Raw genomic sequence first — 27,651 nt, 5'->3', positions numbered from 1 at the left:
CTGTCAAGGGGGCCACCCGAGGACCCCGCGTCCCACAGCTGGAGGGGCAGGAGGTGGGGGAGCCCAGCACAGCAACAGTGAGAGCCCCACCCGGAGAGAACCCCGGCCCAGGCCCGAGGGCACCAGCTTCACGGAGGAGGCGCACTGCTGGGACGGGGGTGGGCGCAGGGCCTCGCGAGGCAAGAGGGTTCCTGGCCCCGGGAACATGGCAGGCAAGAGCACAGTGACCGTGGCTGCGGGGTCCCCACCGGACACAGGTGCTTCCGACCGACTCCCAAAGGGCGGACACTTACTGTGTCCCACACAGCCACGGGGGAAAGGCTGGAAGAGCTGTGGGTCCCAGGGCAAGGAGGATTGCTGGGGGATCCCCCCCATGCTGCCGCCGCCTGAACCCCTCTGCCTTTCCAGGCCAGGTGCGCTGGCACTGTGGGACCCTGGCCCTGGTCCAGGACGTGGTCCCGAGAAGCCAGCATCCTGCCTGTTGGTGGTGGGCTGGCCCCCTCGGGCCCCTCTTGTTGGGGGTCTGGGGGAACTTTTCCAGGGGCCGAGCTCCTCCTGGATGGCCCCTGCTAAAGGCAGCTGCTGCAGCAGCTTAAACCGAGCACCAGGGTGCCAGTCCTGTGACTCAACGCTGCCCTCGCAGCTTGGGGTCTGCCAAGACCCCAGAAGCCTGGGCCTTTCTGACGGCACGAGTTTTGTGGGGCATCACAGGACCCCAGAAGGGGCTGGGGTTCAGCTCGTAAAAGACCTCAGGCCATGGACAGAACGCTCTGGGACTGCAAGGAGAGTGCAGTGCTTCACGGGGTCCCACCAGGCCCTCCTCACACTGGCTTCCCGCTCCCCAGGGGCACCTCCCGTCTCAGCAAACCAGGGTCCCCTTCCAGACACTGATGCCTGAGTGCAGTTGCCGGGTGCCCCCCCCCAAAAAAAACAAACATTTAAATTTACATTTTCAAATAATTTCTTAAGCTGTAAGCATCACTAATAACTGATCCTCAACTTGCTTATTCACAAGCCACTGAGAAGGTCCACCTTCTGGGGGGAAGGGGACCCCACACACACAGCAAAGCCTAGACTTCCACTGGCTTCTGAGTTGGGGGGCTGCCTCTGCTCCCGAGCCCCACCCCTACCTACACCCACACTGCCCAGTCGCCTCCATCCTTGGGTGCTGGGTCCTGAGACCCTAGCAACTGCATTTCCAGAGGAGCCACAGGTCTGAGCTCTTAGAAAGAAATCCCCAACGCTGACTGAGCTCCCACCTCCCGGAATGAGCAGCGCTAGTGTGAGCAAAGCAAGACCCTCGAGCCCCAGGGCCTTGAGGGCTGTGTTGCGGCTGGGAGGGTCTCCTCTCCCTCCTGTCCACATGCGGGGCGGGCGGCCGGGTCCTGTCCGTGTCCATGCTTGTGGCTGAGGCACGCGTGCTCCATACCACTTGCACGAAAAAAGCTTTCTTCAAACGCAAAAGGCACGTGGGCACTTTGCTAACAGCCCCCTGCCCCATTGTGTTTTGGGGCCTCAGTCACTGACGCCCATCCTGACGGTCCTGTTTCCGTTGCAGATAAACCCGAGGAGATCATCCCAGCCTCCAAGCCATCCCGGGCTGCCGAGAGCGTGGCGCTGGAGTCCAGGGTGGCCACCATCAGGCAGCGGCCCACCAGCCGGTGCTTCCCCTCCGTCGCGGACATGAACGTGAGTGGCCGGGCCGGGGAGGGGCTGCGGGTGGGTGTGGGTGGACCGCGAGGTGCCGGATCACCCTCCCTGGCCTCCACACCCGGAGCCCTGATCTGAGCGCACCAGGCGGGCACCCCAGTCCAGGGGAGACCGGCAGCAGAGGACTGACCACTCACCGTGGACCCGCTCCCTTGGCACTGAGGGTCTTCCCACAGGACACCTGGAGCAAAGCAAGCCTCCAGGTGGAAGAAGCCCAGCCCACCCTCGTGGCAAGCTGAGTCCTAGCACACACCGGGGATCCTGCGTCTCCGAGGTCTCAGGCCCCCGTGAGTCCCAGGGGCCACGTCCTGCCTGGGAAGTGGCAGAGACCACTGGCCGCCAGCCGAGCCCAGCAGGCTGCTTCTCTCAGGTCCCAGACATGGCTCTCTGCACCCCCAGCTTCGAGCCTGTGGCCAGAGCTCAGCGCTGTCCGTGACACTGAAGTATTTTCTCTGACTCCGCTTCAGACTGACTCACTCTGTTTAATCTTGCCTTTTCTTAATAATGGCGAACCGGCACACTCAGATGGCAAAGAATCTGCCTGCAATGCCAGAGACCTGTGTTCGATCTCTGGGTTGGGAAAATTCCCTGGAGGAGGGCATGGCAACCCACTCCAGTATTCTTGCCTGGAGAATCCCATGGACAGAGGAGCCTGGCGGGCTACAGTCCATGGGGTCGCAGACAGTCGGACACGGCTGAGCGACGGACACGTGCGCTTTCTGTCACCTTTCTCAATGACACCGTGAGTGTCGTTAATTTGGTGTGCTGGTTTCCTGTAATACACATTAACGGTAACAGGATGTTCATGCTGCCCCCCGACCTCAGGCCCTCTGGGAGCGACTACCCTTCGTGGTAGCCCCACACCCACCCTGTCCCAGAGACTCCAAGCCCAGCACGAGCAAGAGAGCAGGACCGGCCGGGCGGAGCCCAGAGCCCGGTGAGGCGGGGTCTCAGAGGAGCAGACCCCTTAGAGCTCGCGCCCAGGTGTCCTTGGGGCTCTAATCCATCTGTGCCCTGAGTCGCCCTCCAATGCCTCCGGGTGGGGCCGGCCAGCAACCTCGGCTTTGCAATCCAGAAGCGGCAGGCGGGGTGGGGGCCGGCCAGGGGATCTGCTCCCGGTGCAAAGGAGGGGCGTGCCAGGCTCCTCCCAGGCCAGGGGAGAAGGGCAGGGCCTCCACGGGTCCCACACGCTCGCTCGCTCCGCACCGCACTCCGGGGGTCCCCCACCGCGGCCACTGCCGTCTGCTGCCCTCGGAGGCGGACGTGGCCAGGGTCCAGTGCCCAGCGCCGGATGCTGTTTCCTCCAGGACATGCGTCCTGGCCCTTCTCTTGCAGAGAGATGTCAGGCAGACCTTGGCTCCACCGAGCAGGGGCCACCAGGGTTTTGAGGGCAAGGAGGGCCCCCTTCTGGGTCCTGGATGCTCAGGTGCTCCCAGGACAGCTGGGGGAAGCCAGGTGGCAGGGCTCCAAGGCCAGGGCACAGTGGGGGCTGGTCCGCTATGTCTCACTCGGCTCTCCGGTTTGCAGTCCGTGTACGAACGCCAGGGCATTGCCGTGATGACGCCCACTGTCCCCGGGAGCCCAAAGGGCCCGTTCCTGGGCCTCCCTCGAGGTACGATGCGAAGGCAGAAGTCAATAGGTAAGCAGCGTGGCCGCACCCACAGAGGTGGCCCTGGGCCCTCGGCGGGGCCCCTCGGTGACCCCACGCCTGCCCACTGGAGGGCAGGCCCCCAGTCTCACCCCGGGGAGCCCCTGACCCTGTGAAACTTCCCTGCCCTCTGGAGTCCAAATCCAAGATGACCTCCGACCTCACAAGCCAAGTATCCGTGATGATAGCAGCAGGGGGAGGGTCCACAGTCCAGACGGGGTGTGGCGGTGGGCAGGCGAGGTTCTGGGATCCCCTCACCCCTGCCCTGCGTGGTGAGTGACCGGCAGGGTGGGCCCATACCTCCTCAAATGGCCACGGCCGCGTTCTGGGGTGCGTTCAGTGGACACACTGCTTGGGGTGGCCGGGCCGGTGTCTCGCTCCGTGGGGGGACGGTACTGTGGGGGGAGGGCACTGATGCCATCTTGTTGACGTCACTTGCTTCCTACCGACTCGGTTCCGAGCGAGGTCAACTCGACCCCCTGAGCCCAGCCCTGCCTCTGCCACGTGAATGCCAGAGGCCCTCCGGCCACCTGCAGACACTGGGCGTGTCCAGCACGGGGCCGCGGCCAGCGGCGCTGTGGCTAGTTCGAGAGGGGCCGTGGCAGGCAGGACCTGAGTGATGAGGGACGGCGGAGGTGGCGTCTGCGGGTCCTCAAAGCCCCCGCCCCGAGGAGCTCGGGGCCCCGCAGGGCGGCGCGCACGCCACCTCCTGCCCCAGCTCTCGAACTGGTCAATAACAATCGATTTCCTCCTGTCAGACAGCAGAATCTTTCTATCAGGTGAGTGGACCTGACAGTTCGGAGTCTGTAATGTGAATGTAATGGTTCCCTCCATAAGGCGTATTCGTAAATCACTCCTTGGAGGCACACGGGGCCACGGGCCGTGTCCCTGCCTGCTGGGATGCCCTCCCAAGAGCCGTGTGAGATTTGGAATACCCTTATCGGGCAGAAGTTTCCTTTGGGATACGCTACTGGAGTCTGCCCCGGGAGCTTCTTTGATTGAAGTTCTCCATTCCGTTACCGCTTTGAAAACCCTGCATGGCCCCCCATCGTGATCCGCGTACCTGTCTCTCCGCGTCTGCCTCCCGCTTCCCAGGTCCAGAGTGCGTCCTGGTGATGTTTTTTATAATTTGAACTCTCAGAAAGAACCTGGAAGCCCACCTAAAGGGCACCCCGGAGCTCTGGGCCCCAACACGGCCGTCTCCCCCGCGGGTCCCCAGGACCCTCTCACCCAGCCCCACAGGCTTCATTCGGCCCAGCCGTGAGTGGGGACCTCATGACGGACCCCCAGTTGTGCAGTCGGACCGTGATGAGTGGGGACCGTGGTGAACCGCCAGGTCTATCAGCCCAGCCCAGAGGGTCTCAGGACCCAGAGGAGCTGTGTTCGCTCGGATACTACTCCTGGGGTCCTGGTTAGAAGGTCAGGGCTGACCAGCCATCCTACTTGGGGCCCAGGAACTCCAGGACCCTTGGGGGGCCCAGATAAGTCAGGCAACAAAATGCGCCGCTGTCAAGCGGACGAGGCCGCCCTGGGGACCGAGGCCCCTTCCGCCTCCCTCAGCCGGTGTAGCAGCTGGTGTGCCCTTTCCTCTCGCTTCCAGTGGGCAGCTTCACAGCCTCAGTCCCAGACCCCAGAACGCCTCCCTGGGCACCCTGGCCAGGTCTGAAGGAATAGAAGCCCCCTGATCCCAGCTGCCCCATCCCCCCCCCACACACACACACACACGCACACACATACATGCAGTCCCAAGGAGTGGGACACCCTCACCGCCCTGGGTCACACCGCTGCCCTGGGGAACTTGGAGGGTCGTGCCCGGGGGGCAGGCAGCCCCCATGCCCACATCCTCGTCCCCCAGGTCCGTGGACAGGAAGGCTGGGGCGTTCCTCCTGGCCTCCAGCCGCTTCTCCCAAGTTGCGGACAGCCCCGGGGAGACAGACAGGACAGCCCGCAGACAGGACTCAGCAGCACGCACTCTGGGCCTCCCGGTCCCTGTCCTGTGTCTGGCTCGGAATGGGCCACATAACCTCTTGACATTGTGGCTTGTGTGCTGTGTTCCGTGAACAAGTGTGCATCGTGATTCCTCGTGAGTTTGGAGGAGACTTAGCGTGTCACACCACCCTCAGAGCATCTCGGGGCTGTCTGTCCTCACCGTGATGTGAATTTAAACCTGTCTTCTGCTTGTAGGGATAACGGAGGAGGAGCGGCAGTTTCTGGCCCCGCCAATGCTCAAGTTCACCAGAAGCCTGTCCATGCCGGACACCTCCGAGGACATCCCGCCCCCGCCGCAGTCAGTGCCCCCGTCTCCACCGCCACCCTCCCCCACCGCCTATAACTGCCCCAAGTCTCCAACTCCACGAGTCTACGGGACAATCAAGCCCGCGTTCAACCAGAACCCCGCCACCAAGGTGTCCCCGGCCGCTCGCTCCGACACGGTGGCCACCATCGTGCGGGAGAAGGGGCTCTACCACAGGCGGGAGGTTGACCGCTACTCCCTGGACTCCGAGGACCTCTACAGTCGCGGCACCGGCCCCCAGGCCAACTTCCGCGGCAAGAGGGGCCAGATGCCCGAAAACCCGTACTCCGAGGTGGGGAAGATCGCCAGCAAGGCCGTGTACGTGCCAGCCAAGCCCGCCCGGCGGAAGGGCATGCTGGTGAAACAGTCCAACGTGGAGGACAGCCCCGAGAAGACGTGCTCCATCCCCATCCCCACCATCATCGTCAAGGAGCCCTCCACCAGCAGCAGCGGCAAGAGCAGCCAGGGCAGCAGTGTGGAGACCGACCCACAGGCCTCGGAGCAGCCTGGCCAGCTGCGGCCGGACGACAGCCTGACCGTCAGCAGCCCCTTCGCCGCCGCCATCGCCGGGGCTGTCCGCGACCGCGAGAAGCGGCTGGAGGCCCGGAGGAACTCCCCAGCCTTCCTGTCCACGGACCTGGGGGACGAGGACGTGGGCCTCGGGCCGCCCGCCCCCCGGGCGCGCCCCTCCAAGTTCCCCGAGGAGGGTGGCTTTGGCGAGGAGGACGGCGCGGAGCCTCTGTCGTCACCGGCGCCCCAGGAGCCTGAGAACCACTTTGTGGGTGCGGGCGAGGCTGGAGCTCAGGGTGAGGCTGGCAGGCTGCCAAACGCCCCGGGCCAAGCCAAGGTGCCGGAGGGCAGCCCCGCGGCGACCCCCCGGAGCATCAACATCGCCAGCCCCGAGAACTACGTGCACCCGCTCACGGGGCGGCTGCTGGACCCCAGCTCGCCGCTGGCCCTGGCGCTGTCAGCAAGGGACCGGGCCCTGAAGGAGTCCCAGCAGGGCCCCAAAGGGGAGGCCCCCAAGGCCGACCTCAACAAGCCCCTCTACATCGACACCAAAATGCGGCCCAGCGGGGAAGCGGGCTTCCCTCCGGTCGGCAGGCAGAGCGGGCGGGGGCCCCTGCGGAGGCAGGAGACGGAGAACAAGTACGAGACGGACCCGGGCAAGGAGCGCAGGGACGACAAGAAGGGCGTGCTCGTCAGCATCGTAGACGCCTCCCAGCAGAAATCCGCCGGGCTGCTGATGGTCCACACGGTGGACGCGGCCAGGCCGGAGGACTTCCTGCAGGAAGAGGACGAGAAAGCCGACCCGGAAACGCAGCCAGACCATCTGCCATCCGAGGCGCCCGAAGGCGCCCCCGAAACCGAAGGTGCTTTCCCGACCCCCGCAGGCCCCGAGCCCACGGCCGCCGCCGCCACCGCGCCCGGCAGGACCATCGTGGCGGCGGGCTCCGTGGAGGAGGCGGTGATCCTGCCGTTCCGCATCCCTCCCCCGCCTCTGGCATCCGTGGACCTGGACGAGGATTTTATTTTCACAGAGCCATTGCCTCCTCCCCTGGAATTTGCCAATAGTTTTGATATCCCCGATGACCGGGTTGCTTCTGTCCCCGCTCTCTCAGACCTGGTCAAGCAGAAAAAAAACGACACCTCCCAGTCCCCTTCCTTGAACTCCAGCCAGCCAACCAACTCCGCAGACAGTAAGAAGCCGGCTGGTCTCTCAAACTGTCTGCCCGCCTCATTCCTGCCGCCCCCCGAAAGCTTTGACGCCGTCACGGACTCCGGGATCGAGGAGGTGGACAGCCGGGGCAGCAGCGACCACCACCTCGAGACGACCAGCACCATCTCCACGGTGTCCAGCATCTCCACCCTGTCCTCCGAGGGCGGGGAGAACGCGGACACCTGCACAGTCTATGCAGACGGGCAAGCCTTCATGGTTGACAAACCCCCAGTACCTCCCAAGCCAAAAATGAAGCCCATAATCCACAAAGGCAACACCCTCTACCACGATGCGCTGCTGGAGGAGGACGTGGACAGCTTCGTGGTCCCCCCGCCTGCACCTCCGCCGCCGCCTGGCGGGGCCCAGCCCGGCCCCACGAAGGTCATCCAGCCAAGGACCTCCAGGCTGTGGGGGGACGTCTCCGAGGTCAAAAGCCCGATTCTCTCAGGCCCAAAGGCGAACGTGATTAGTGAGTTAAACTCAATCCTGCAGCAAATGAACCGAGAGAAATCTGCAAAGCCGGGGGAAGGACTGGACCCAACGCCAGGAACCAAGCCCGCCGGCCTCGCCCCCAGGTAAGTGCCCTCAACGGGCATTTCTCGTCCAGCGCTGACCAGGAAGTGCCCCGGGGAACAGCAGCACTCCCGAAGCAGACGCCAGGAGGGCGCGCCCGGAGCCGGCCACGTCGGCCTCCTTTCTCCCGGCCTGGACTCGGTGCCGCGGCCCCCCTACACAGAGACAGGCCATGAGACCCGGCCACACAAGCCGTCCCCGCCGTGGCTTCCAAGGAGGAGCCCTGCTCTCTCCTCCCACGTCCTCCAGATCTGCCAGAACCCCGAAGGGCCATTCTGGAACCCCCCCAGGAGGTTTCAGGGGAGGGGGTGTGCCATCCAGGGGGCATGTGGGCAGCCGGTGGGCAGCGTGCGATCGAGGGTGTGTCAGGGGCTCTGCTCCCCTCCCTCGTGGTCTGAGGCTGGGGAGGGGCTGGTTCTGGACCTGGTGCCCCGAGTGAAGACCCCAGAGCCCACCGGAGCAGGGCACGCGTCATGGCAGAGGAGCATGCAGTCGTGCCCACGTGGGCGCCCACAGTGTCTGGCAGAGCGTGAGGTCCTGCCTCCTTGAAACGGGGGACCCACACAGGGAGCTGGTCCCAGACCCAAGCCCCGGGGCTCTGCCAGGCCCCAACTCGAGCCCGCGCCTCCCGCCCTCATTGTCTGTGCTCTGTGGCCCTCGCCCAAAACACACCACTTCCCGGGTCCCCCAGGCGGCGTTCTCCTATCCTCCGGCTGGTCTTTACTCCCGCGTTTCACTGTTGCAACTGACAAGGTCACTCTTCACACGCCTGCTGGGCAAGGCGTTTGACTCGAACACCCAGGTCCATCTATCAGCAATCCTGCAGGAGGCTGGGGTCCCCAGAGCCGTGACTTTGCAGCTCTCTTTCGACGTGGGTCCAGCAGGTCACACGGCTGGTCCTCAGAGTGCTGACAAGCCAGCATCCACAGAGAGACACACGCCAACCAGCACTGTTTTCAGGGGCCTCATTGTTAACTGGCATTCAGAGTCCTTACAGGGTCCCCACTTCTGGGAGACACGTGGACACACACACGTCTTGAGAGGCACACACTTGAGTCTTACACACTTGAGAAGCACCAGGAAATGTCGTGGAACAGCGCTGGTCTTTAGCTGCTAGGTTACGTGAAAATACAACAATCAAGATGCTTTCTCTCTTTCACCTTTGACAAAAGCCTTGGATGTGGGTGAATAATGTTTCTAACAGCTGCTGGGGAGCAGGTGGCAGTGACACTCATTTCTTGGAAGGGACGATGGAGACACCGGGAGACGGGCAGCCTGTCCACGGGCACAGGCAGCGGCAGGCAGAGCCGGGCCAGGCCGAGGGCTTCTGACCGGCGCTTCCGTCGCAGTGACGTCCGCGGTACGGAAGACGTAGAAGGCGTCTTCTCTGGGCAGTGTGGGAGGCGGCGTGCTCTGCAGGACACTGCCCCCGGAGGCCGGGGCCTCTCTCAGTGGCATCCAGACTGTTGGCCTCCCCCGCCCCTCTCCTGGCTGGGTGAGCTGCTCGGGGTTCATGGCAGAGGGGTCTCAGCGGCAGGCATCCCTTGGGCTTGCCTGGGTGGGAGGGGACTCAAAGCAGAGGTCGGCTGGTAGAGTCCTGACGGACTTGAAGGGTTCAGGCCCTGCCTGTGATCGACCCCACGGTCTTTTCTATTATTTATAACCTGGTGCCCACACGGCACAAGCGGTCACTGACATCTACGCACTCCCAGATGCAGGACCCTGGGCAGCACGGGCCCAGAGGCGGGGCCTGAATACCTTCCCCGGGGTGCAGACAGGAGAACCGGGGTCAGAGGGCGGAGCCCTTGGCCTTGAGCCCTCAGCTGGAAGGCACAGTAGCAGACCTTCAGCCTGGGGAGCTGCCTCAGGGTTCCACTTCTCCGCTCTCCTGGGTGGATCAGCCTAGAAGGAGGGTCACCCAGCTTAACACCCGCAGGGCCGAGCTCACCAGGGAGGGGCTCTTCTGAGGCCTCCGGAGCCCCTTGAGTCCAGTTGATGCCCGGAGGTCTTCCGTGCATATCTGATGACTGAGAACCTGCAGGGCGGTCCCCAGGCGTCTCCACATGCTGCCCCCCGCTCCCAGGGCAGTGGCCTCTTCCTCCCTGCTCACTGCTCACTGAGTGGGACCAAGAAACTGAGAGGCCTGGGCTTCAGCCAGCCAGGCACCAAAGCCCAGGACCTTCCCAGCCAGGGCGCATCTGCCTGGATGTCTCATCCCTACTTAAAGTGCATCTAACAGTTAAGAGCTGTGCACGGCCCTGGGCAAAATAAGGCACCAAATTAGATGAAGGGAATTCCCAGTGAGGGAAAAGAAATGAGCTTGCTAGGGAAAACTGAAAACCCGCCACGCTCTTTCAAAGGATGGATGAACAGGTGCACGCGCATTTCCATGGAAACGGTCTGACCACCCCAGAGCTACCCCACGAGCGCCGGTCCCCTGCGAGGGTGGAGACCAGGGGCGGACTTGCCTTGCTTTGGCCCGTGGTTCCTCCTCCACTCCGCGGTGCTGCAGCCCAGGTCCAGGTCGGGGAGAAGATGCTGAGCACCCAGGCCCTTGCTCACTGGGGTTCAAGATGAACCTGAGCCCTGAGTGAGTCTCTGCAGCTGTGACGAGTCCCCAGAAATCAGGGACGATGTGGGTTCTGCCACCGTCTGGACTGCAGGCGCGCGGGCAGGACGACGACGAGGACGGGCCCGCCGCCCTTACCTCCCGCGCAGCCGCAGCTTCTCCCCAGGCCTCATCCGGAAGCACCCCCTCACCCTGGAGGGAGGCAGACGGGGCTCCCCTGGCCACCCGGGCTGAGTTCCCCAGGAAGGATCTCGTCTCTGGACACAGCGTCCACCAAGATCGAAGCAGAGCTCTGCTCAAGCCAGTGCCACCTCTGGGGGAGTCGGCCACCCTCCGGCTCAGTGCCAGCCCACACCCGGGGGACGACCCAGGGCGCCCAGAGAGGCGCCGACACCCCAAGGACAACCTCCCCACCCCAGCGGCCCGTTCTCAGAGCCCTTTGGTACTCCAGACCCACGGGCGCACGCCCCTCACTTCAGGGCGCAGGATGAGTTCCTCCAAGTCACAGAGCTGAGAAGCCAGAGGGACACTCACCTTTGGCCCCGGAGCCACAGCCCATCCCCGTGACCTCCCGAGGGGCTCTCTGCAGGTCCATAGTCAAGGCGCCCTGGGCCCTCGGGAGCTGATCACCCCGTGTGCCAAGCACCATGCCAGGCCCCAGAATTCCTCGCTGAACAAGGAGACATCCGAAGTCTCTGCCACTTTGAAGAGCTATATTCTCAAGGGGGAGCGGATATGAAATAACAAGACAAACCCAAAGCGCACGGCACCAAATACAAAGGGATGAAGATGTCCTAACGGGTCATGACCACGGGCAGGGTGGAGGTGACCCTCCTCAAGGAAGTGGCATTTGAACCACCTGAGATACAGCCGGGCAAAAACCCGGGAGCAGAGCATCCAGGCGCTGGGACCAGCGAGCACGAAGCTGGGGGGCCGGAAGGCGTCCTCCACCCGGAAGAAACCGGCCAGCGGAGAGGGAGGGGCTGCGTGGAGGATCTCCGAGCATCTCGCGTGCCAAGGGGAAGGGCTGTGTCTGAATGGCGGCAGCCCTCGAGGACTTGAACAAAGGCTTGGCACAACCTGCCTTTTTGTCTCGTGAAGCTGACCCAGCAGCTGTTTGGTCGGTGGGTCACAGTGACGCAGGGAAACCCGGGAGCAGATCCACGTGCAGTCCCTCTGAAGACCCCAGGCAGATGGGAGTCTGACACATGCACTTTGACCTTAAACAGAGGGGCTTGAGCCAGGAGACCAGCATTGTTTTAAAGCAAGACAGCTCTGCTTTGTCTGCACTCCCACAGGAGCGGAAGGTCAGTGTGGGTTTGGCTTTCGTTCTCTGGCGTTTGGGAGGAGGACCAGAGCCGTGAGTGGATGCTTGCAGGGGACCCCACTGGCTTCCATCCAGGAGCCCCTCTGGACCCCCTCACTCTTCTGGGTCCTCCGGAAGAGCCTGGGACAGGCCTTCACCTCCCGCAGGCACCGATGGAGCTCCAGGCCCCCCAAGGGAGGGGGGGTTCAGGCTGCCTGTTGGGGCAGCACTGCCCAGTTCCCAGGGGTGCCCGCCCTGAGCACCCACACCCACTGCCTGGCCCGGCCGGCGCCTCCGGCTCCTCACTGGGCTCTCGGCAGTATCATCCTGAGAGCCTCTTGGTTTCAAAATAAATCAATTTGGGTTGTTAAAAAATTATCTCTGCCCAGCTGGTCCCAGAGCACAGACTTCGGAACCGACTCGATAATGGAAGCCGCTTAATGGCACTTTCATCACCTTGGTGCCGTCACGGAGGTTTTATCATTTCACAGCAGCAATTGAAATGTTAAGGGAGTGTCAGTGACTGAAGCTGTGGGTAATTAGGTGAACGCGAGCCGCCGCGTCTCCTTGCACACGGCACGCAGAGAGGCTCTTCTGGTCTGGCTGCAGCATCTTATCCTTCAAGTGCCATCCGCAATCCAGCCTGGATGCCAGGACTCCTCAGCCAACGTGTGTCGGGGGTTGGCCACTGCCCCCTGAAGACCGGGCCCCTTCTCGACCTGCACAGGTGTGTCGGAGGGGCCGCTGAACTCAAGGCAGCCTCGCGGCCCCCACGTCCGGCTCCGTCTGCCGGCCTGGCCAAGTCGCGTGACTCCCTGACCTGGGCCGCCAGCTGCCCACATCCATGCCCCACCCCAGTTCACTCCTCAGTTTTCAGGAGGACCCCCACGCGGGCCAGGCCCAGGACGCAGACCTGCCAGGGCCCTCGTGGCCACCTTCCCGATCTTTTTAGCACCCAACCTTTAGAAATGTTAATAAAGACAGAACTTAGACCAGTTTGGAAATAAGCGCCGTTTACACGCACGACAGGGATTCATCCGACAAGCTCAAGGGGACGCACACAGGACGCAGGGGTCTGGCGGGGCATGCTGGGGGGAGGCTGTGCGGAGAGGGCTCAGGACTCCGAGGCCGCCTCGCTGGGCAGCCTCTGGCCCACAGCCAGCCACTGTCCAGGGGCCGGACCGCATCTGTAAACACGATGGAAAGGCCCCTGAGCACTGGCTTCCCCTTCCCCAGCCAACCTGTGCTGACTGATGAAATAACAGCACGTCTCCGAGCGTGTCATTAACTCCTGATTTCTGTTTTAATTCTCATGTTTCCATATGGATTGGACTGAAGAGGCAGGATAGAGAGTAATAATCCAAGAGAGGGCGTGTGTGCGCGAGCGTGTGTGTCTCTGTTTCTAAATCGGGGCAACAGATTCTTGTGTGTTCCACCCGGGAACCCAGTGGTTGCTTAGCAACGAAACGGTCTCCGCAAGCAGGAGATCCAGTGAATAATACCCGTCTGATTAACTGAGAGTAAATCAAGCCACTGAGGAGGAGGGCAGGATGGACCAGCCCCGGGCAACCTGCATGCAGCACCGCGAACGCTCTGGTTCCTCTTTTCCGTAGCGACGCCCCACAGGGCCGTGGGCAGGCCGCAAGCACAGAGCCGAGTCTGACGCCCCCTTTATTAGCGGCCAGCCTCTCAACCCTCAGTGCGGACTTGACACAAAGCACGGCCTCCCTGAACAGGCGTGCGGATCGCTGCCTCCCAGGCTGCGGAAGACAGGGGGCAGCCGGGAGCCCGGGTCTGGGTACCAGCAGGGAGCCAGCTCCCGGGCCCACACGGGGAGGCTGACATCCCCCTCTCAGCACCCTCCTGGTCTCACAGGGCAGATGTGTGAGCTTCCCCCGCTGAACACGCAGAGTCAGGCCCCTCTGACGTTGTCCTCCAGGCAGCTGCACACTGCCCGCCCCGCTCTGCGGCCAGAGAGGGCCTAGTGTCCGGGCCTTCGCTTTCATCTCATCCATCGAAAGAAGCTGTTTTTTTTTTTTAATTGTCATTAATTTTGCAGTGTTGTCTCAACCCATTCCCTCTTGTCGTTTCCATCTGCTCCCGTGACGGGTGGTAACAGAAGAGGGTCGTGCTGAACAGACGTAAGTGCCGCGTGCAGAGCCCCCTTCTCTCTGGCGTGCTGTGCTGTCCCCTGCTCTCACTGCCCAGCCGTGGGTCTGCTTCTGACGACGCGCGCGACTGCCTGCAGAGCCCTCTTTCTAAAGAGCATCCCAGCTACCTGGGAGTGGCTGGGGTGTTCCCCAAGGGAGGGTGGTGCTAATGCCCACCCTCTGGCTCAGAGAGACCCACGGGTAAATGCAGCCTGGGTCTAACGAGCTGCTCTCACCAGGGAATTAACGTGCCTCCTGGAGAAGGCAGTGGCAACCCACTCCAGTGTTCTTGCCTGGAGAATCCCAGGGACGGGGGAGCCTGGTGGGCTGCCGTCTGTGGGGTCGCACAGAGTCGGACACGACTGAAGTGACTTAGCAGCAGCAGCAGCACTTTACAAAGCCAGCGAGCAAGGCCACCTCCGGGCAGGACAGCCCCGGCAGGTGGGCCCAGGCAGGGCCGCAGGCGCAGGAGGCAGCGTGCTCCTGTGAGATGCTCACCCACTGCACAGAAGGCCCTCTGTCCCCGGAAGGTCCCTCTGGGTGGAGCTGCTCCACCCCTGCTCGGATGTCCCTCCAGCTGCCTGGCTGCCATGTCAGTGGTTCCAGTGAGCTTCCCCCAGCAGAGGGGAGACAGGCCCCCTCAGTGGGGACTGCAGTGCATCTTCCGGTCCAACCCAGGCCCCAGAATCTGCAGGTTTCTTAAATCCTTGCCGTGTGCACAGCACACCTCTCCCCATGACTGCGGTCCGGGGGCGGGGGGCCGGGGGGGTCTCCCGCTCCCTGCCTGTGACACCCTGGACCAGCAGGGCTCCCATTTTTTCATTCTGAGTGGCAGGGGCGTCATCCTTAGAGGCCTCCTGGGGCCACCCTGCCCTGCTGGCACCCAGGACACCAGTGCAGCCGGTAACCGAGGCCCTTGGAGGCTCTTGGCAGGGTCTCCTGTGTGCAGCATCCAGCCCCGCAGCCCCTGGCCCTCCAGGGAACCGCACGTGAAGGCCTGGGGGCGGATGGGCGTCCCGGCTGCAGGCGTCGCCTGGGCCACGGAAATGCTTCTCCCCAGGACAGGGTCAAGGCCCGAGTCCGGCACAGGCCCCGCCTTCAGGCCACGTGCAGGTTCCACGCTTGACGCAGCACCCAGTGGGGAAGGGCCAGGAGGCTGAGAGGCACCCTGTGACCCACTGGCCGCCTCACTCACACACACACACACCCCCACATGCAGGGCAGAGAGAACAGCCAGCCACACAGCGACAAAACAGGGCACAGCCAGACGGCCCCGACCCCGACCCTTTCATCGGACAGGGCAGCGCCCACAACCGCCCCGGGGAGCTGTGGCGGGTCCCACTGTGCAGCGGCCGGCCTGCTAGGCGCCCTTCCCTGCCCTTGTCCCGTGAAGCCAGAAAGCCTTAGGGCTGACAGGCGATGAGGAAAGGTCTCCTAATGGGTGCCGCACCTTCCTGCTGAAATGGAGGCAAAAGACGCCACTCCTCAGGCGGCATGGTGACGTAGCGGGACTGGCTTCTGGCCACCCCCGCCCCTCTGTGCCCACCCGCCCCTGGCCTGGCAAGGCGTCCGCTCTCTGCCGGCACGCTGGCCCTCAGACGCCCTGCTGTGGTTTAGGTGTCTCCGTCTCTCTCCCCAGAGACCAGGTCCTCGTCTGCTTTGTGGTCAGACTTGTAACGGTTTTCTCTGTTGCTGCCGTTTCAGAGGCCCCGAGGTCATAAGCACCGTCTCAGGTACACGGAGCACGACAGTCACCTTCACCGTCCGCCCTGGGACCTCCCAGCCCATCACCCTGCAGAGCCGGCCCCCGGACTACGAGAGCAGGAACTCAGGACCCAGACGCGCCCCCAGCCCTGTGGTCTCACCAACAGAGCTTAACAAAGAGGTCCTGCCCGCCCCCCTGCCTGCCGCCACTGCGGCCCCCTCACCCACCCTCTCGGATGTCTTCAGCCTTCCGAGCCAGCCCCCGCCCGGGGACCTGTTTGGCTTGAACCCAGTGGGACGCAGCAGGTCGCCGTCCCCCTCCATCCTGCAACAGCCAATCTCCAATAAGCCTTTTACAACTAAGCCTGTCCACCTGTGGACTAAACCCGACGTGGCAGACTGGCTGGAAAGTCTAAACCTGGGTGAACATAAAGAGGCCTTCATGGACAATGAGATCGACGGCAGCCACCTCCCAAACCTCCAGAAAGAAGACCTCATAGATCTGGGCGTGACTCGAGTCGGGCACAGAATGAACATAGAAAGGGCTCTCAAACAGCTGCTGGACAGATAAGGGTGGCTGCTCCTCGCCGCCACAGACTCCTTGTTATAAATAGAGATGGGCTTGCACGGAGATGATTGGATGGTGAGCGCCAACCCCGCTCTGCGGGCTGGTCTCCTGGGGACCCAGAGAAGCGTGTGTGTCCGTGGCGTGGCTGAGCCGAAGGCCCCGGCTCTCTGTGTGGGCTCCTTTGGGCTGTTTCTGTCAAAGAAGGGACCGGGGAGGGGTCCTTCCAAGGTGGAGAGGGACGCGTGCGCAGCCTGCCTCCTGCGTGCCGGCGACCTCGCCGCGCCTGGCCCGCGCGGGCGCCATGCTCCAGCAGGCGGGCGCCCCCGCACTCTAGACACATACCTCCCGCGGCCTCCCTGCGCGCCCGGCAGCCCCGGCCTGGCGCCAGGGCCCTCCTCCATCTGCGGCCTCTCGAGGGCACGCGGTGCTCACGCGCTCCTTTTCTTTCCTGGACGTGGCTCCCAGCGAGATGCCCACAGACGTGCATACCCGGTGCCCTTTCTGGAAGGTGGAGAAGCGTCTCCCCTTTTCTGAGGATCCTTTCCCGCCCCTCTGATGTGCACGCGTGCTTCTCTGGCCTGTTGAGGCTCTTGGCAGTGATGGGTTGTTCTGAATGGGATCGTGCCCAGCTTTGCTTAGCTTTCCTTCTTTCTGCAAGTCTATTAGCATAATTCCAAAGTGGCCAAACAGATGTCACGTGGAGTTAGTCGAAGCACAAAGTCACGATTCCAGGGCGGAGGGAGGCCCGGCTGCCCGCGTGCGGCTCCAGGGCCAGTGTGTCCCTGGGTGGAAGCAGCTGTCAGCCAGGAGCGGCTGTCCAGGAGCGTGGGAAGGGGCTTCTCTGCCTTTCAGCATTCTTTAAATTGAAAGGTGTGTTGAATTCTGCAGACCTCGGAGCAGGTGAGCATCCACTCTGACACGCAGGACGACACAAGGTCCGTGGTGCGCATGGCTGCTGCGGGATGCTGGGGGGTGGGGGGTGGGGGTGGGCCCGGCCCCTCCCAGCTCTGAGCCCCACCGAGGGCAAGCATCACTGCTGAGACAGCCCTTTCGTCCTCTGAGGCCAGGGAAGACGGTACTGAGGGGCCTTCCCCCTTTTCCTCTGAGTGTCCAGGAATCCCACCAGCTTGTCTTAATAGTACAACAGGTTTTCAGAAAACCCAGTGGGCGTGGCACACAGACAGGACCCAGGGCGAGGGTGCAGAGAGATGAAGGAAGGGCCAAGCAGGGAGGGCTCGTGGGCGGCAGTCTGGGCGTGGGCAAGGCTCTCCTGGGCCTTGCACCCTCCATTCCCCCAGAGCCCCCTTCCTTGCGACAGTACCTCTGATTTCCACGGGAGGTCGCAAGCGGCACCCAAGTCACAGAACACCCAGTCAGGAGTCAGCACGTCCTCCCACATATGGAAGAATGTCAAGTTTTTGGCTTTTATTATGATTTCAGAACTAGCCTAGCCCATCTCTAATTATAAAAACATAATTTTTTTTTCCTTTTTTTCTTTATGCTCACAATCAAGTGTCTGATTAGGTCTGGAACAGCTCTAGAATGAACACGTAAAATTTAGCAATTTAAAATCTTTCTTTACTGCAAGTTTAAATAGTTGTACAGATAGTTTATAAGCACAATATTTTAAGGGAAAAAAAAGTGGCTGGTCTACTAGGCAGCCTTTGTGCCACTTCAGTGCTAGAAAGTTAAAGAAAAACAAACTTTTGTGATTTAATACTACTATTTCTGTGGAATAATTATAAAAGTACGACCTTTTTAAATCAACCTTATTGGATGCATCGGAACCAGCAGAGCTGTGCTATATTTTCTATCTTTGCTAGAACTTCAACGTCGAAGGACAATTATTTCTTCAAAAGTGGTTGTAATTCATGATGCAGCAGTTTTCTGCAAAAACACACACAGTCACCACACACAGAGTTTTTCCAGCCCCATGTCCCTGAATTGGAAATTGAGTTTGGGGCCTTCTGTTCCAAAACCTGTTGCAGGTCAATCTTGGTATTTGAATGAAGTCAATTTAATATTAAGGTGTTTTACTTCCATGTACTTTCGATTTTTCCATCATGAGATGAATATAATCCCAGAGAAGTTTCAAGCCAAGATACTACGGGTGGCCTGCTAAGGCTGCTGACAGTTCGGAAAGCATAAGATGGTGACTTGGCCCTTATCTGTCTTCCCTCTGGTGGTGATGCGAAACCCAGTAAGCACAGCGCCCCACCACGGCTCGTTTCTCCTTTGCCGGTCTCACCTCTCTGCTCAGTGCCAGGCAACACGCTAGACAGGATGAGAGTGAAAGGAGCCTCGGGCAGATGGTACCCAACGGCAGCGTGGGGCGTTGGGGTTGGCTGGACGTGGGCAGCCAGGAGGTGAGGCTCGGCTGCTACTCCCTTAGAGAGACTTCCGAGTCACATGCAACTGACCAGAAGCAAGCAAAGCTGACCGCGTTGGTGGTTCACACTCTCACTATAGAGAAGTAACAGGACCCATCAGAACCTGCACTGATCAACAAAACACTTGCCAAGATGAATCGGTCTCTAGCTCTCTCCACCGGATTTGCTACAGAAAGCAATAGTTCCTCATTTGACCCACCGCCCACTGTTCTCCCCCTTGAAACACGTCAGGACCAGGCCCTACCCCACGCCCCTCTTCAACGGTGAAACAGATGTTAAACTGCTCATATAAAGATTATGTTAATACTTATTCCAGGTTTTAAAAAGATCCACTTTTGTTATATACTGTAATTTAAATAAATTGCATTTACATGCCTAGTTTCTGTAATATTGTGTATACAAAACCAAAATTGCTCAAGATGTAAATTATGTATACCTGCCAAGATACCTTCTCCAGGGTGTCTGCACATTTTAAGTTAATCCATAATATAAAAATGACTCAACGTGACTGTTGATTTGCTGAACTTTACATATCACAAAGTGAATCATTTGTGATACTTTAGTTAATAAAATGGTGATTTTTTTCGAGTTATTTAACAAGCAAGCATTACCCAGGGTGATCGGGCAATGACTGTGTGGACCACAAATACTGGTTTTTCCCATTAACAAAATTTTCGTTTTTTTAGAAACTAGTATGTTTCACACTATAGTTTGTGTAACATGTGTTCGCATTATCTATGTTTCTGTTACTTTTGTGCTTTTATTCTTTTTAGACCTTATTAAAAACATAAAAACAAGCTCCTGTAATTTGCACTTTCTCCCAATTCTTAACATCTCTTGTATGGCAACCAAAATTACTGTAAAAAGAAAAAATAAATATACTATTGCACTAAGGTTGTGGTTCTGATTGCAAACAGTGAGACCTTCCTGAATTAAAAAGTTGCCAAGCTTACAATCCAGCCACTTGACCTCTATGAAACTGACCAGATAATATCTGCCCAAAGAGTGAAAATCCTTTCAGTGAGCTCCTCTGCCTTGGTTCCATCTCCTGCAAGTTTTCTCACTGTACAGGTGGAAACGAGCATTATTTTAGAACCACGAGAGCAGCACCACGGACGTCTGTGAACACTGCTGTGAGGGAGCCGAGGCCCGGCTCTCCTGTCTGAGATGGATGCAGAAGGGCGTGGCGGGAGAGCCAGGTGCAGACCTTGCTCCTCAGAGCAGAGGATCGCGCACACCCACAGCTGGCTGTCTCCTTGCTGCCGGGCACGCAGGCTGGGCAGCCTCTCTGGCTGACGCAGAGCCAACCAGATTTTTATGAACAAGTGTGCACTAAGGCTTGGGGCAAGAGAACGTGTCTTCCGTCAGAGAACTGAGCCAAGAAGACATGGGCTATTCCTTCCACTGTAGGGAAGCATATTTTAAATATTGAACCTCTTCTTAGGTCTCATCAGTGAAAACTCACGGTCTTTAGTTCTGGAGCAGTTTCTTCTGCTCTGGCACATTCTCCCCTTGAACAGCAGCCACCATTTCTATGTCAATGCCAAATTCTCAGCCTCGGTGAATCTTCTGTAGTTTACGCTCCCCGAGGTCCACCTGCTACACCATCCAGTGGTTCCTCTCAGATCTTCACCGCCCCCCAGCCCCACTGTCCAATGGCTTCTTCCAGATAAATGTATCCGTCTGTCTTGTTAAGGAAAAAATAGATACTGGAAGACTTTTTCCGTTTATTTGTACTTTACCTGAGGCATTTTAATAACCAGTAAACTGGGACGTCTCGTGTATTTGTAGCGATCCGTGTACACACGCAACAAGGCTTCAGTCCCACGGCCGCCACGTGCCCAGGCAGCCGCGTGCAGATGGGCCTGCCCCGGCTTTGTGGGCAGATGGGCGATTCCAGACCGGCTTCTCAGACTTCAGCGGATCCGATCACTTGTTTTTAACCCACGCTGTACCAGTGCTTTTGTTTCTTTCCTGTTCCTGTAACATGTTTCTGCAGTTCAGTCTTTACCGCATTATGTTTAAAATTACAACAATCATTGTCCATTGCTTCTCTGGAACTCTTTGTTTATAGAAATTCTGAAATTTTACTATGAGCCTTCAAATAAATACAGAAACAAAAAAGAGGAAAAAAAGTAAAGTGTGTGCCTTGGGTGTTTTGAACCTGATCTGCATAAAACCACATTGTATTCAAATGCTGTATATTTAATGAGAGGGTAAATACACCTTCAATGTATTAATGTAGCTGATAAAATAGTTCTAGTGCCTTGGTTTCTGAACTGAGAAGCCCCTATCAATGCACAAAGAAAAGCGAAAAAACGACTCAAGAAATGAAATGTTGAGAAGACCTGGACATGACTCTAGAGCCTTTCTCATCGTAAGACTGTGGAATATACACAGTCATTTAAGTTAAAAATAAACAGAAAATTGAAATAAGACTGTGTTATCAATTAATTTTCCATTAAAAGTGCTCTCTGCTATACTATTTTCAGTATTTTCATTTAGTTAAAAATACAAAAACATGGTTGAGAATTTGCAAGGAAAAGAAAACGACATCTGTGAGACCTATTTCCCCGTGTTGTGTCGCCCCCCAGTGGTCCTTGTTGGTAATGCTTATCCAGTCAGCAGCACCTCCATCATCTCCACATTTTGTTAAAAATAAAAATGCTTGTTTTTAATGACTGAAGCCACTCATCACAGAACTTTTTGTAAGTTCTGTAAGAACACAGAATTTTTTGTAAGCTACAGGCATGGCAACCAACACACAGTCTGTTTTTTTAAAACTGTGAGAAGTCATCAGACTATTCTCAAGGCCATGGTCTCCACTTCCTCAGTTAAAATGTTAAGCTCCCCCGCACAGCCTCAGTCATCTTGGAAGATGGGTCTGAGGTGTACAAAGCGTGTCAGGAACCACCGCCCCGCCTGGAACTAGATTAATCCCAGCATGAGTGGAAGTCCGCAGGGCGCTTCCACCAGGTCAGAGCAGCAGCAGCCTCATCTTCAGGGACCCTCGGCAAGCCGGCCAGACCCTCCCAGAGGCAAGGCAGATGCCGCGTGCTAGGTCCACAGCACGTCTCTGGGTTCTTCTGCCCCGTGTCTGGGCTTTTTCACCTGATAAGATCATCAGCGGTGCTATTACCAGGCCAAGGCCCACCAGATATGCAGATTTTTCATCTCAATCCACAGATGTAGCCCACATCTGAGACTCTGAAGGGGGTGGTCGGGGATGGCGGCCAGGTTTCTTAGGCGGCGATACTGCACACACCACTGTGGCCTCTGCTGGAGGTGTTCTTGGACTCCTGCACAAAGAGGGGGCGAGCCAGTGACCACGGCCGCTAGGCAGGGCAGGCAGGCAGGCCCTATGTGAGATGGAGCCCTGGAAACGGCCAGGTCTGCAAGACAGAGCAGGGACATCTGACCACTCACCTGTACCTGGCAGTTTGCAACCTGTCCCGATGCCCCGACACCTCAAGTCCTCCTGCCACCACCCACTCAGAGTCTTCCGTGCCAAGGGGCTTAAACAGAATTCAGTGTGTTCTTCAAACCCCACAACTCAAGAGAGCAGGAGGGGAACACAGTCCTGGAAACAAAGCACAAGGCAGAAATCAGTGATCTCCAGGCACGATCCTGAGAGGGAGTGTAGCGCAGCCACCTGGAAACTACCGTCACTCTCTCTGTGCCAGGGACCACTCAGAGCACTGCATGCACCGAGTGTCTCACAGCACTGAGATGGGAACAAACAGCCCCATTCCACAGATGAGGAGACTAAGTCTCATCAAGGTCCACAGTGAGCACAGGAGGTGCGCTAGAGCTTCCTCAGCCAAGGCCAGCTGTAGGAAAGAACCCAAGGAGCACTGCTGGTGCCAGGAGCCACCCCTGACGACAAGGACACATCACTCTGCTCCCCTCCAAATGCCTCTGTGAAGGGCCAGCGGCTCAGGAGGCTCGGCGAAGTGGGGGCTCCTCCCAGCTGAATCGCTTGGGGTCATGAAAAAGGGACATTTAACTCAAAGGGAATCTGGCTCCCTCATTCCCTCGGCTAGAATCAGGGAAGCCTGGACCTCAGGATCCCAGGTTTTCACAGACATGATATTCGTAAAATGACCCCTGGCTTAGAGATGGGTAACACCTGGCTTAATTTCCACCAGAATCGCACAAGATGAGTATTGCAAAGCTGGTTATCTCCTTTACCCAGCTGGAGACGGAAGCTCAGAGAAATCAGAGGCCATGTCCAGTGGAGTCCAGCAGCTGGAGACTGAGTCCTACCCAGGAAGCGACCCGGCCATCCTCCCGTGAAACTCTCCTGCCCCTGGCCTGAGCTACCACAGCTCTTCCCAGTGTGCTCTTCTGCGGCCCCTGTCAGTCCACGCCACCTTCTGCAGCTTGCAACTGCAGGTTCCTGGCTGACCAGCATCTGACCCCCACGACAGAGTGTCTTCCACCCTCTGCAGCCCCCTTCTGCAGTGAGAACTGGGGCAGTCCCTCCCTCCCCCTCACAACCTCCTCAGTGGCAGAGAAGAAAGCCAGCTGAACGAAAGATGAGATAAGGAGTCAAGAAGCCACACAATGAGTTTGAAAAGGAGTCAAACAGGCCCCACCACTTTGAAGCTTCACAGAAACCAAAGGCAGGGAGCAGCAGCTGCCTCCCCGCGGCCTTGGCGCCTGCCATCTGGGCAAGCTAAAAATAAAGGCTCCATTTTCCAACAAGAGTTTATAAATGTGACTACAAAGGCCCTGATAAAGACATCAAGGCCTTGGGAAAACTGCAGGGCCTGAAACCTTTAGCACCCCACCAGTACACCAGGAAAGCCCAGCTCTCCCTCTCCCAACAGGCGCCTGTGACCGGCTTTTTCCGGCAGCAACCAGGAGAATGGAGCGTAGAGAGCATGGCTCTTCATGGTGGGAGAAAGGGAGGCCTTAAGACAGGATCTAGCACAGAGCGCGGGCCCCGGTGTACTCACGGAGGCCACACAGAAACGGCCACACCAATCCCAGCTCTGCCTACAGTGGCCGAGTGACTGGACCCCGCATCTCTCCCCGTGGTCCCTTCCTGCTCACCTTGCTCCCCACCACACTCCCACCTTAGGGCTTCCTCCGTACCTGCTGAACCTGGAAGGTGTTCTTCCCCTATCTTTGCACGGCATGGACCACCTGGTTGAGAGTAGAAGCACCCTGATCACACGGTCACCCCTCCCCGTCTTCTTTGGTAACACTTCAGACCGCCTCAGATGGGCTTATTAAGGGACTTGACGATCTGCAGCCCCTTCCACGAGGAAGACACGAGCTTTGCCTATCTCAAGCTGTTGCCCGGGCAAAGGCAGTGTCTACAGAGACAGCCCCTCCTTCTTCTTGGGCCTCAGGGCCCACCGCAGAGGCAGCCAGCCACCCTGCACGCCAGAGAAGCTGCCGTCTGGTCCTCAGTTCAGTTCACTTGCTCAGTCGTGTTCAACTCTTTGCGACCCCTCAGGTACCTGGCAACGACGGAGACCTCCCCCTGAGCCTCTAGGGACTCCTCCTGAGCCCCGCCTCCCCAACCCACGCCCGTCTTCTGGTCCCCTGATCTGGAAAAGTCCTTGGAAGGTTCCCCTAGGCCCATCCACCTATCTGCGCCTCTTGGCATAACCGCCTGCGGCCCTGCCACCTCCAGGAAACCAGGCACCTCCTCCGTCCAGAGCTTCGCACCTGTCAGGTCCTGCCCCAGGCAGAAACGAGAGCCAGCCCCAGGGGCAGGCGGCGGGTGGCACCAGTGAGGAGAGAGACACTTCCCGAATCCCCTCACCAGCGGCCAAGCAGGCCGCCCTGGGCACACACCGGGCTCTGTCGCCTCCTGGCCTCGCCCTCCCCCGCCTCGGGCTCGCCACCACAGGCAGCTGGAAAGCGCCAGCACCACGGGCCCGCTCCGGGTGACCGCAGGCACGGCGAATCTCCCGGCACCGGGCGCTCGGAGGACTTCCCTCAGTTCCCAGCTTCCGGAAGAAGGCGCCCGTCCTGCCGTCTGCTTGCAGAGAGGCGGACCACGGAGGCGGCGGCGGGTGGCGAGGCCTGCGCCCTCCCTGTGCGCCCCCAGGCAGCCCCGGGAGCTGCTGCCCGCCTCTGTGTGGGAAAGGGCAAGAAAGCGCGGCGCAGAGGGTCCACGGGAGCCAGGCCGGGCTTCGAGGGACCTCGCACGCCATCCTGGCAGCGGCCCGCACCCCTGCCGCCTGAGGCTTGGCCGGCGTCGGAGCTGCCTCCAGCTGGGGACGCCTATGCCCACGGTCCTGGGCCTCAGTGCAGCCAGCTGAACTGTAGCCCGGACCCACAGCACCACCTCACTGTCCGGCTCTCCGGCGGCGAGCTGAAACCCGGGCAACGCGCAGAGGACGCTGGGCCCTCGGGCCACGTGCACCACGTGCACCACAGGAACCAATCACTACAGGCAAAGGGGCCGCGGGGCACGTGGCCCACTTGGACCAATCAAGATGGGTTAAAAAACCGCGGGGACACGTGCCCTGCTTGGACCAATCAACGTTGGCAAAGCGACAGCTGGTCACATGCCCATAGGGACCAATCATGATTGGCAAAGAAGCACGGCTTCACGTATAGCCCAACCGAAGCAGGCAGGGCAATTTCTGACCAATCCGGAGGCAAGGAGGCGGGCTGTGGGCGAGGCAGCCCCGCCCACGAGGACCCTGACTCCGGAAGTTGTAGACATGACGGCTGCTGCGGGGCCTCGGAGCCGGCCCTGGAGGAAACAAGGAGAGCGGCTACAGAAACGCAGAGCTCACCCTGTCTGCCTTTCCTCAGAGAGGCCCATGTCCGCCCTGACATGTCCCCGCACCTACTCTGAGCTGCCGGGCCGGGGAGGCAGCTTTGTTGTGAAGCCCAGGCACCCGTGGGACTCCGCTGCTTTTCCATCGGGAGCCCGCCACTGAGGGTCATTGTCTTAATAGACTTGCTGTTTGGAGTTTCAGGACTTCACCACCACAGTGCGTGCATGCGGAAAAAGAATTACCGGAGTCTGCCACCATACCTTCCTTATCTAGGCGATTACTGCCTTCTCTTTTTATTGCCACACTGCGAAGCCTGTGGGATGACAGCTCCCTGACCAGGGATGGAACCCGGGCCACGGCAGCAGCAGCCCAGAATCCTAACCACTAGGGCACCAGGGGACTCCCTTACCTTCTTTCTGATCACGAGGAGACGCGCTCGCCCTGTACCGCTTCCCTTTACCGCAAGGCCTTTCTCACAGGGTTGCAGTGTCACAGCTCTTAGTCATGATGGTGGTGCAGTATCCTTCCTGAAGAATAAACTTACCCCCAACCCTCCAGCTTTGCAGCAAGGTACCATGTGGCTGCGTGGCCCTGAGTGCATGGCCCACTCTCCCAGGGGGCGCTGCGATGCCTCTGAGGACAGCCCATCTGGCCATGCCTAATGCCCAGAAGGAGGGGCACCCCCATCCTGAGTCGAGGGACTGGTGGTTTTGTCCTGGGCGCCCGCCCCCCGCCCCCAACCATGTTCACTGTCCAGGGTGGGACCTCCTCATCTGAGAACCAGCTGCCCTATTCCCCCCTGCACCAATCACTAGTCACTGAACAAAGCAACCTCTGGGCTTCTCAGTGTTTCCATCTGAAATATGGGCTGACAATCCCTGCAGCCCAAGGAACTCTGGGGGCAGATGAGGTCCTGCATTGCAACCCCATGGACTGCCTACCACGTTTCTCCATTCATGGGATATTCCAGGCAAGAGTACCAGAATGAGTTGCTATTTCCTTCTCCAGGGGATCTTCCTGACCCAGGGATCAAACCCAGATCTCCTGCATTGCAGGCAGACGCTTTACCTCTGAGCCACCAACACAAAGAATGTATTTAAACAAACACAGGCTGAATTATCTTTTTAATCAGGAAGTTAAAATACATGTGGTACAAAACCCAAAAAGGGTAGGGGAAGGACAGAGAAGAACGAATTGAGAAATAGCATTGACATATATACTGTCGTGTGTAAAATGCGATAGCTGGGCAAAGCTGCTATATAACACAGGGAGTGCAGTCTGGCACTCTGTGATGACATAGAGGGATGGGATGGGAGTGGGGAGAGAGGCTTAAGAGGGAAAGGGTACATATACATGTATGACTGATTCACACTGCTGTGCAGCAGAAACCAACGCAACATCATAAAGCAATTATCCTCTAATTAAAAAACAACAACAAAAACTCAAGAAGAATCATGGAAAAGCATGTCTCCCTGCTCCCCTGGGGTCCCCAGATCCTGGCCCCCACTCTGAAGCCCATTAAGGATTCCCTGGGATTCATTCCTGGCCTGGTGCATACATCCGCAAGCATATGCATATGAATCATTTTAAAAACACGACTATAGCTCACGCTACACACTGCTAGGTAACAGTCTTGCTCTTTTTAAAATTATTATGAAATGCATCAGGCACGGCAAAAGGATGGGGGAGAAAGAGCACCAGAGTTGCCACCCAAATGAAGACACCAAACACTACAGGCATCTCCAAGCCCCTTGGACCCCCTCCTCCTGAGGCCACTTCTTTCCTCCCACCCAGAGGCAACCACTACCCTCAAACTTGGTCTGCATCATCTCTATGCATGTTTTTATGTTGACTGCTTGTGTGTGTGCCCATAAACAACATGTAGTGTCATTGCACATGTTGAAGCCTATGTAAACGGTCCCTAATTCAGGCACGATGAACCTGCCGCCTCACATAGGAACGGTGCCCAGCACTCACTCGCCCCCACCTCCGTGTCCGCCACCACTGTCACCCACAGTATGCCGATTCCTGGTCTTCGTGAACTCTGCGGCTGGCTTATTTTTCTCACTATGATTCTTGAGACCCATCAGAGACAACGGGTGTATCGCTAAATCATGCATGTTCAGAGACGAATATTATTTCATTGTATGAATATATAAAAAATGTGCCCATGCATTTGTTGATCCATCTTTAGAGTATTTCCCTTTTATTTTTGGGCTATAAAAACAGTGCTTTCAACATTATGCTCAATGAGAGAAGCCAGTTGTAAAT

The 27,651-nt window shown here is 58.8% G+C and overlaps 2 protein-coding genes across 6 annotated transcripts in view; one reads left to right on the top strand and one right to left on the bottom strand.

The window, feature by feature from the left end:
* Positions 1–19,524, top strand: part of SHANK2 (SH3 and multiple ankyrin repeat domains 2) — a 561,554-nt gene extending 542,030 nt beyond the window's left edge. For all 5 annotated transcript variants that reach the window (XM_024987497.2, XM_015461388.3, XM_015461387.3 and 2 more), the window contains 5 exons: positions 1,559–1,689; positions 3,238–3,349; positions 4,117–4,137; positions 5,543–7,946; positions 15,674–19,524. In XM_024987497.2, the coding sequence (XP_024843265.1) occupies positions 1,559–1,689; positions 3,238–3,349; positions 4,117–4,137; positions 5,543–7,946; positions 15,674–16,244 (3,239 nt within the window). In that variant the 3' untranslated portion in view covers positions 16,245–19,524. The remainder of the gene's footprint in view (positions 1–1,558; positions 1,690–3,237; positions 3,350–4,116; positions 4,138–5,542; positions 7,947–15,673) is intronic.
* Positions 19,525–21,283: 1,759 nt separating this feature from the next.
* On the bottom strand, positions 21,284–27,209 carry LOC132344223 (uncharacterized). Its single transcript, XM_059883156.1, has 4 exons — positions 27,188–27,209; positions 25,220–25,352; positions 22,058–24,993; positions 21,284–21,930 (listed from the first exon to the last, which is right to left on the bottom strand). The coding sequence occupies exons 1-3, from the start codon at positions 27,207–27,209 to the stop codon at positions 24,054–24,056; spliced, it is 1,095 nt and encodes a 364-aa protein (XP_059739139.1). The 3' UTR covers positions 21,284–21,930; positions 22,058–24,053.
* Between the last annotated feature and the right edge of the window lie 442 nt (positions 27,210–27,651).

This window comes from Bos taurus, chromosome 29, assembly GCF_002263795.3.
Source record: "Bos taurus isolate L1 Dominette 01449 registration number 42190680 breed Hereford chromosome 29, ARS-UCD2.0, whole genome shotgun sequence".
NCBI classification, from domain to species: Eukaryota; Metazoa; Chordata; class Mammalia; order Artiodactyla; family Bovidae; genus Bos; species Bos taurus.
This window is presented reverse-complemented; position numbering and strand designations above follow the sequence as displayed.

Coding starts and splice junctions, on each gene's coding strand:
- LOC132344223 (XM_059883156.1), bottom strand. CDS start 27,209: ATGATGCAGACCAAGTTTGAGG. Junction 25,353..27,187: donor GATGCAGACCAAGTTTGAGG/GTAGTGGTTGCC, acceptor TGTTTCCTCCAG/GGCCGGCTCCGAGGCCCCGC. Junction 24,994..25,219: donor AAATTGCCCTGCCTGCTTCG/GTTGGGCTATAC, acceptor CCGAGGGCCCAG/CGTCCTCTGCGCGTTGCCCG.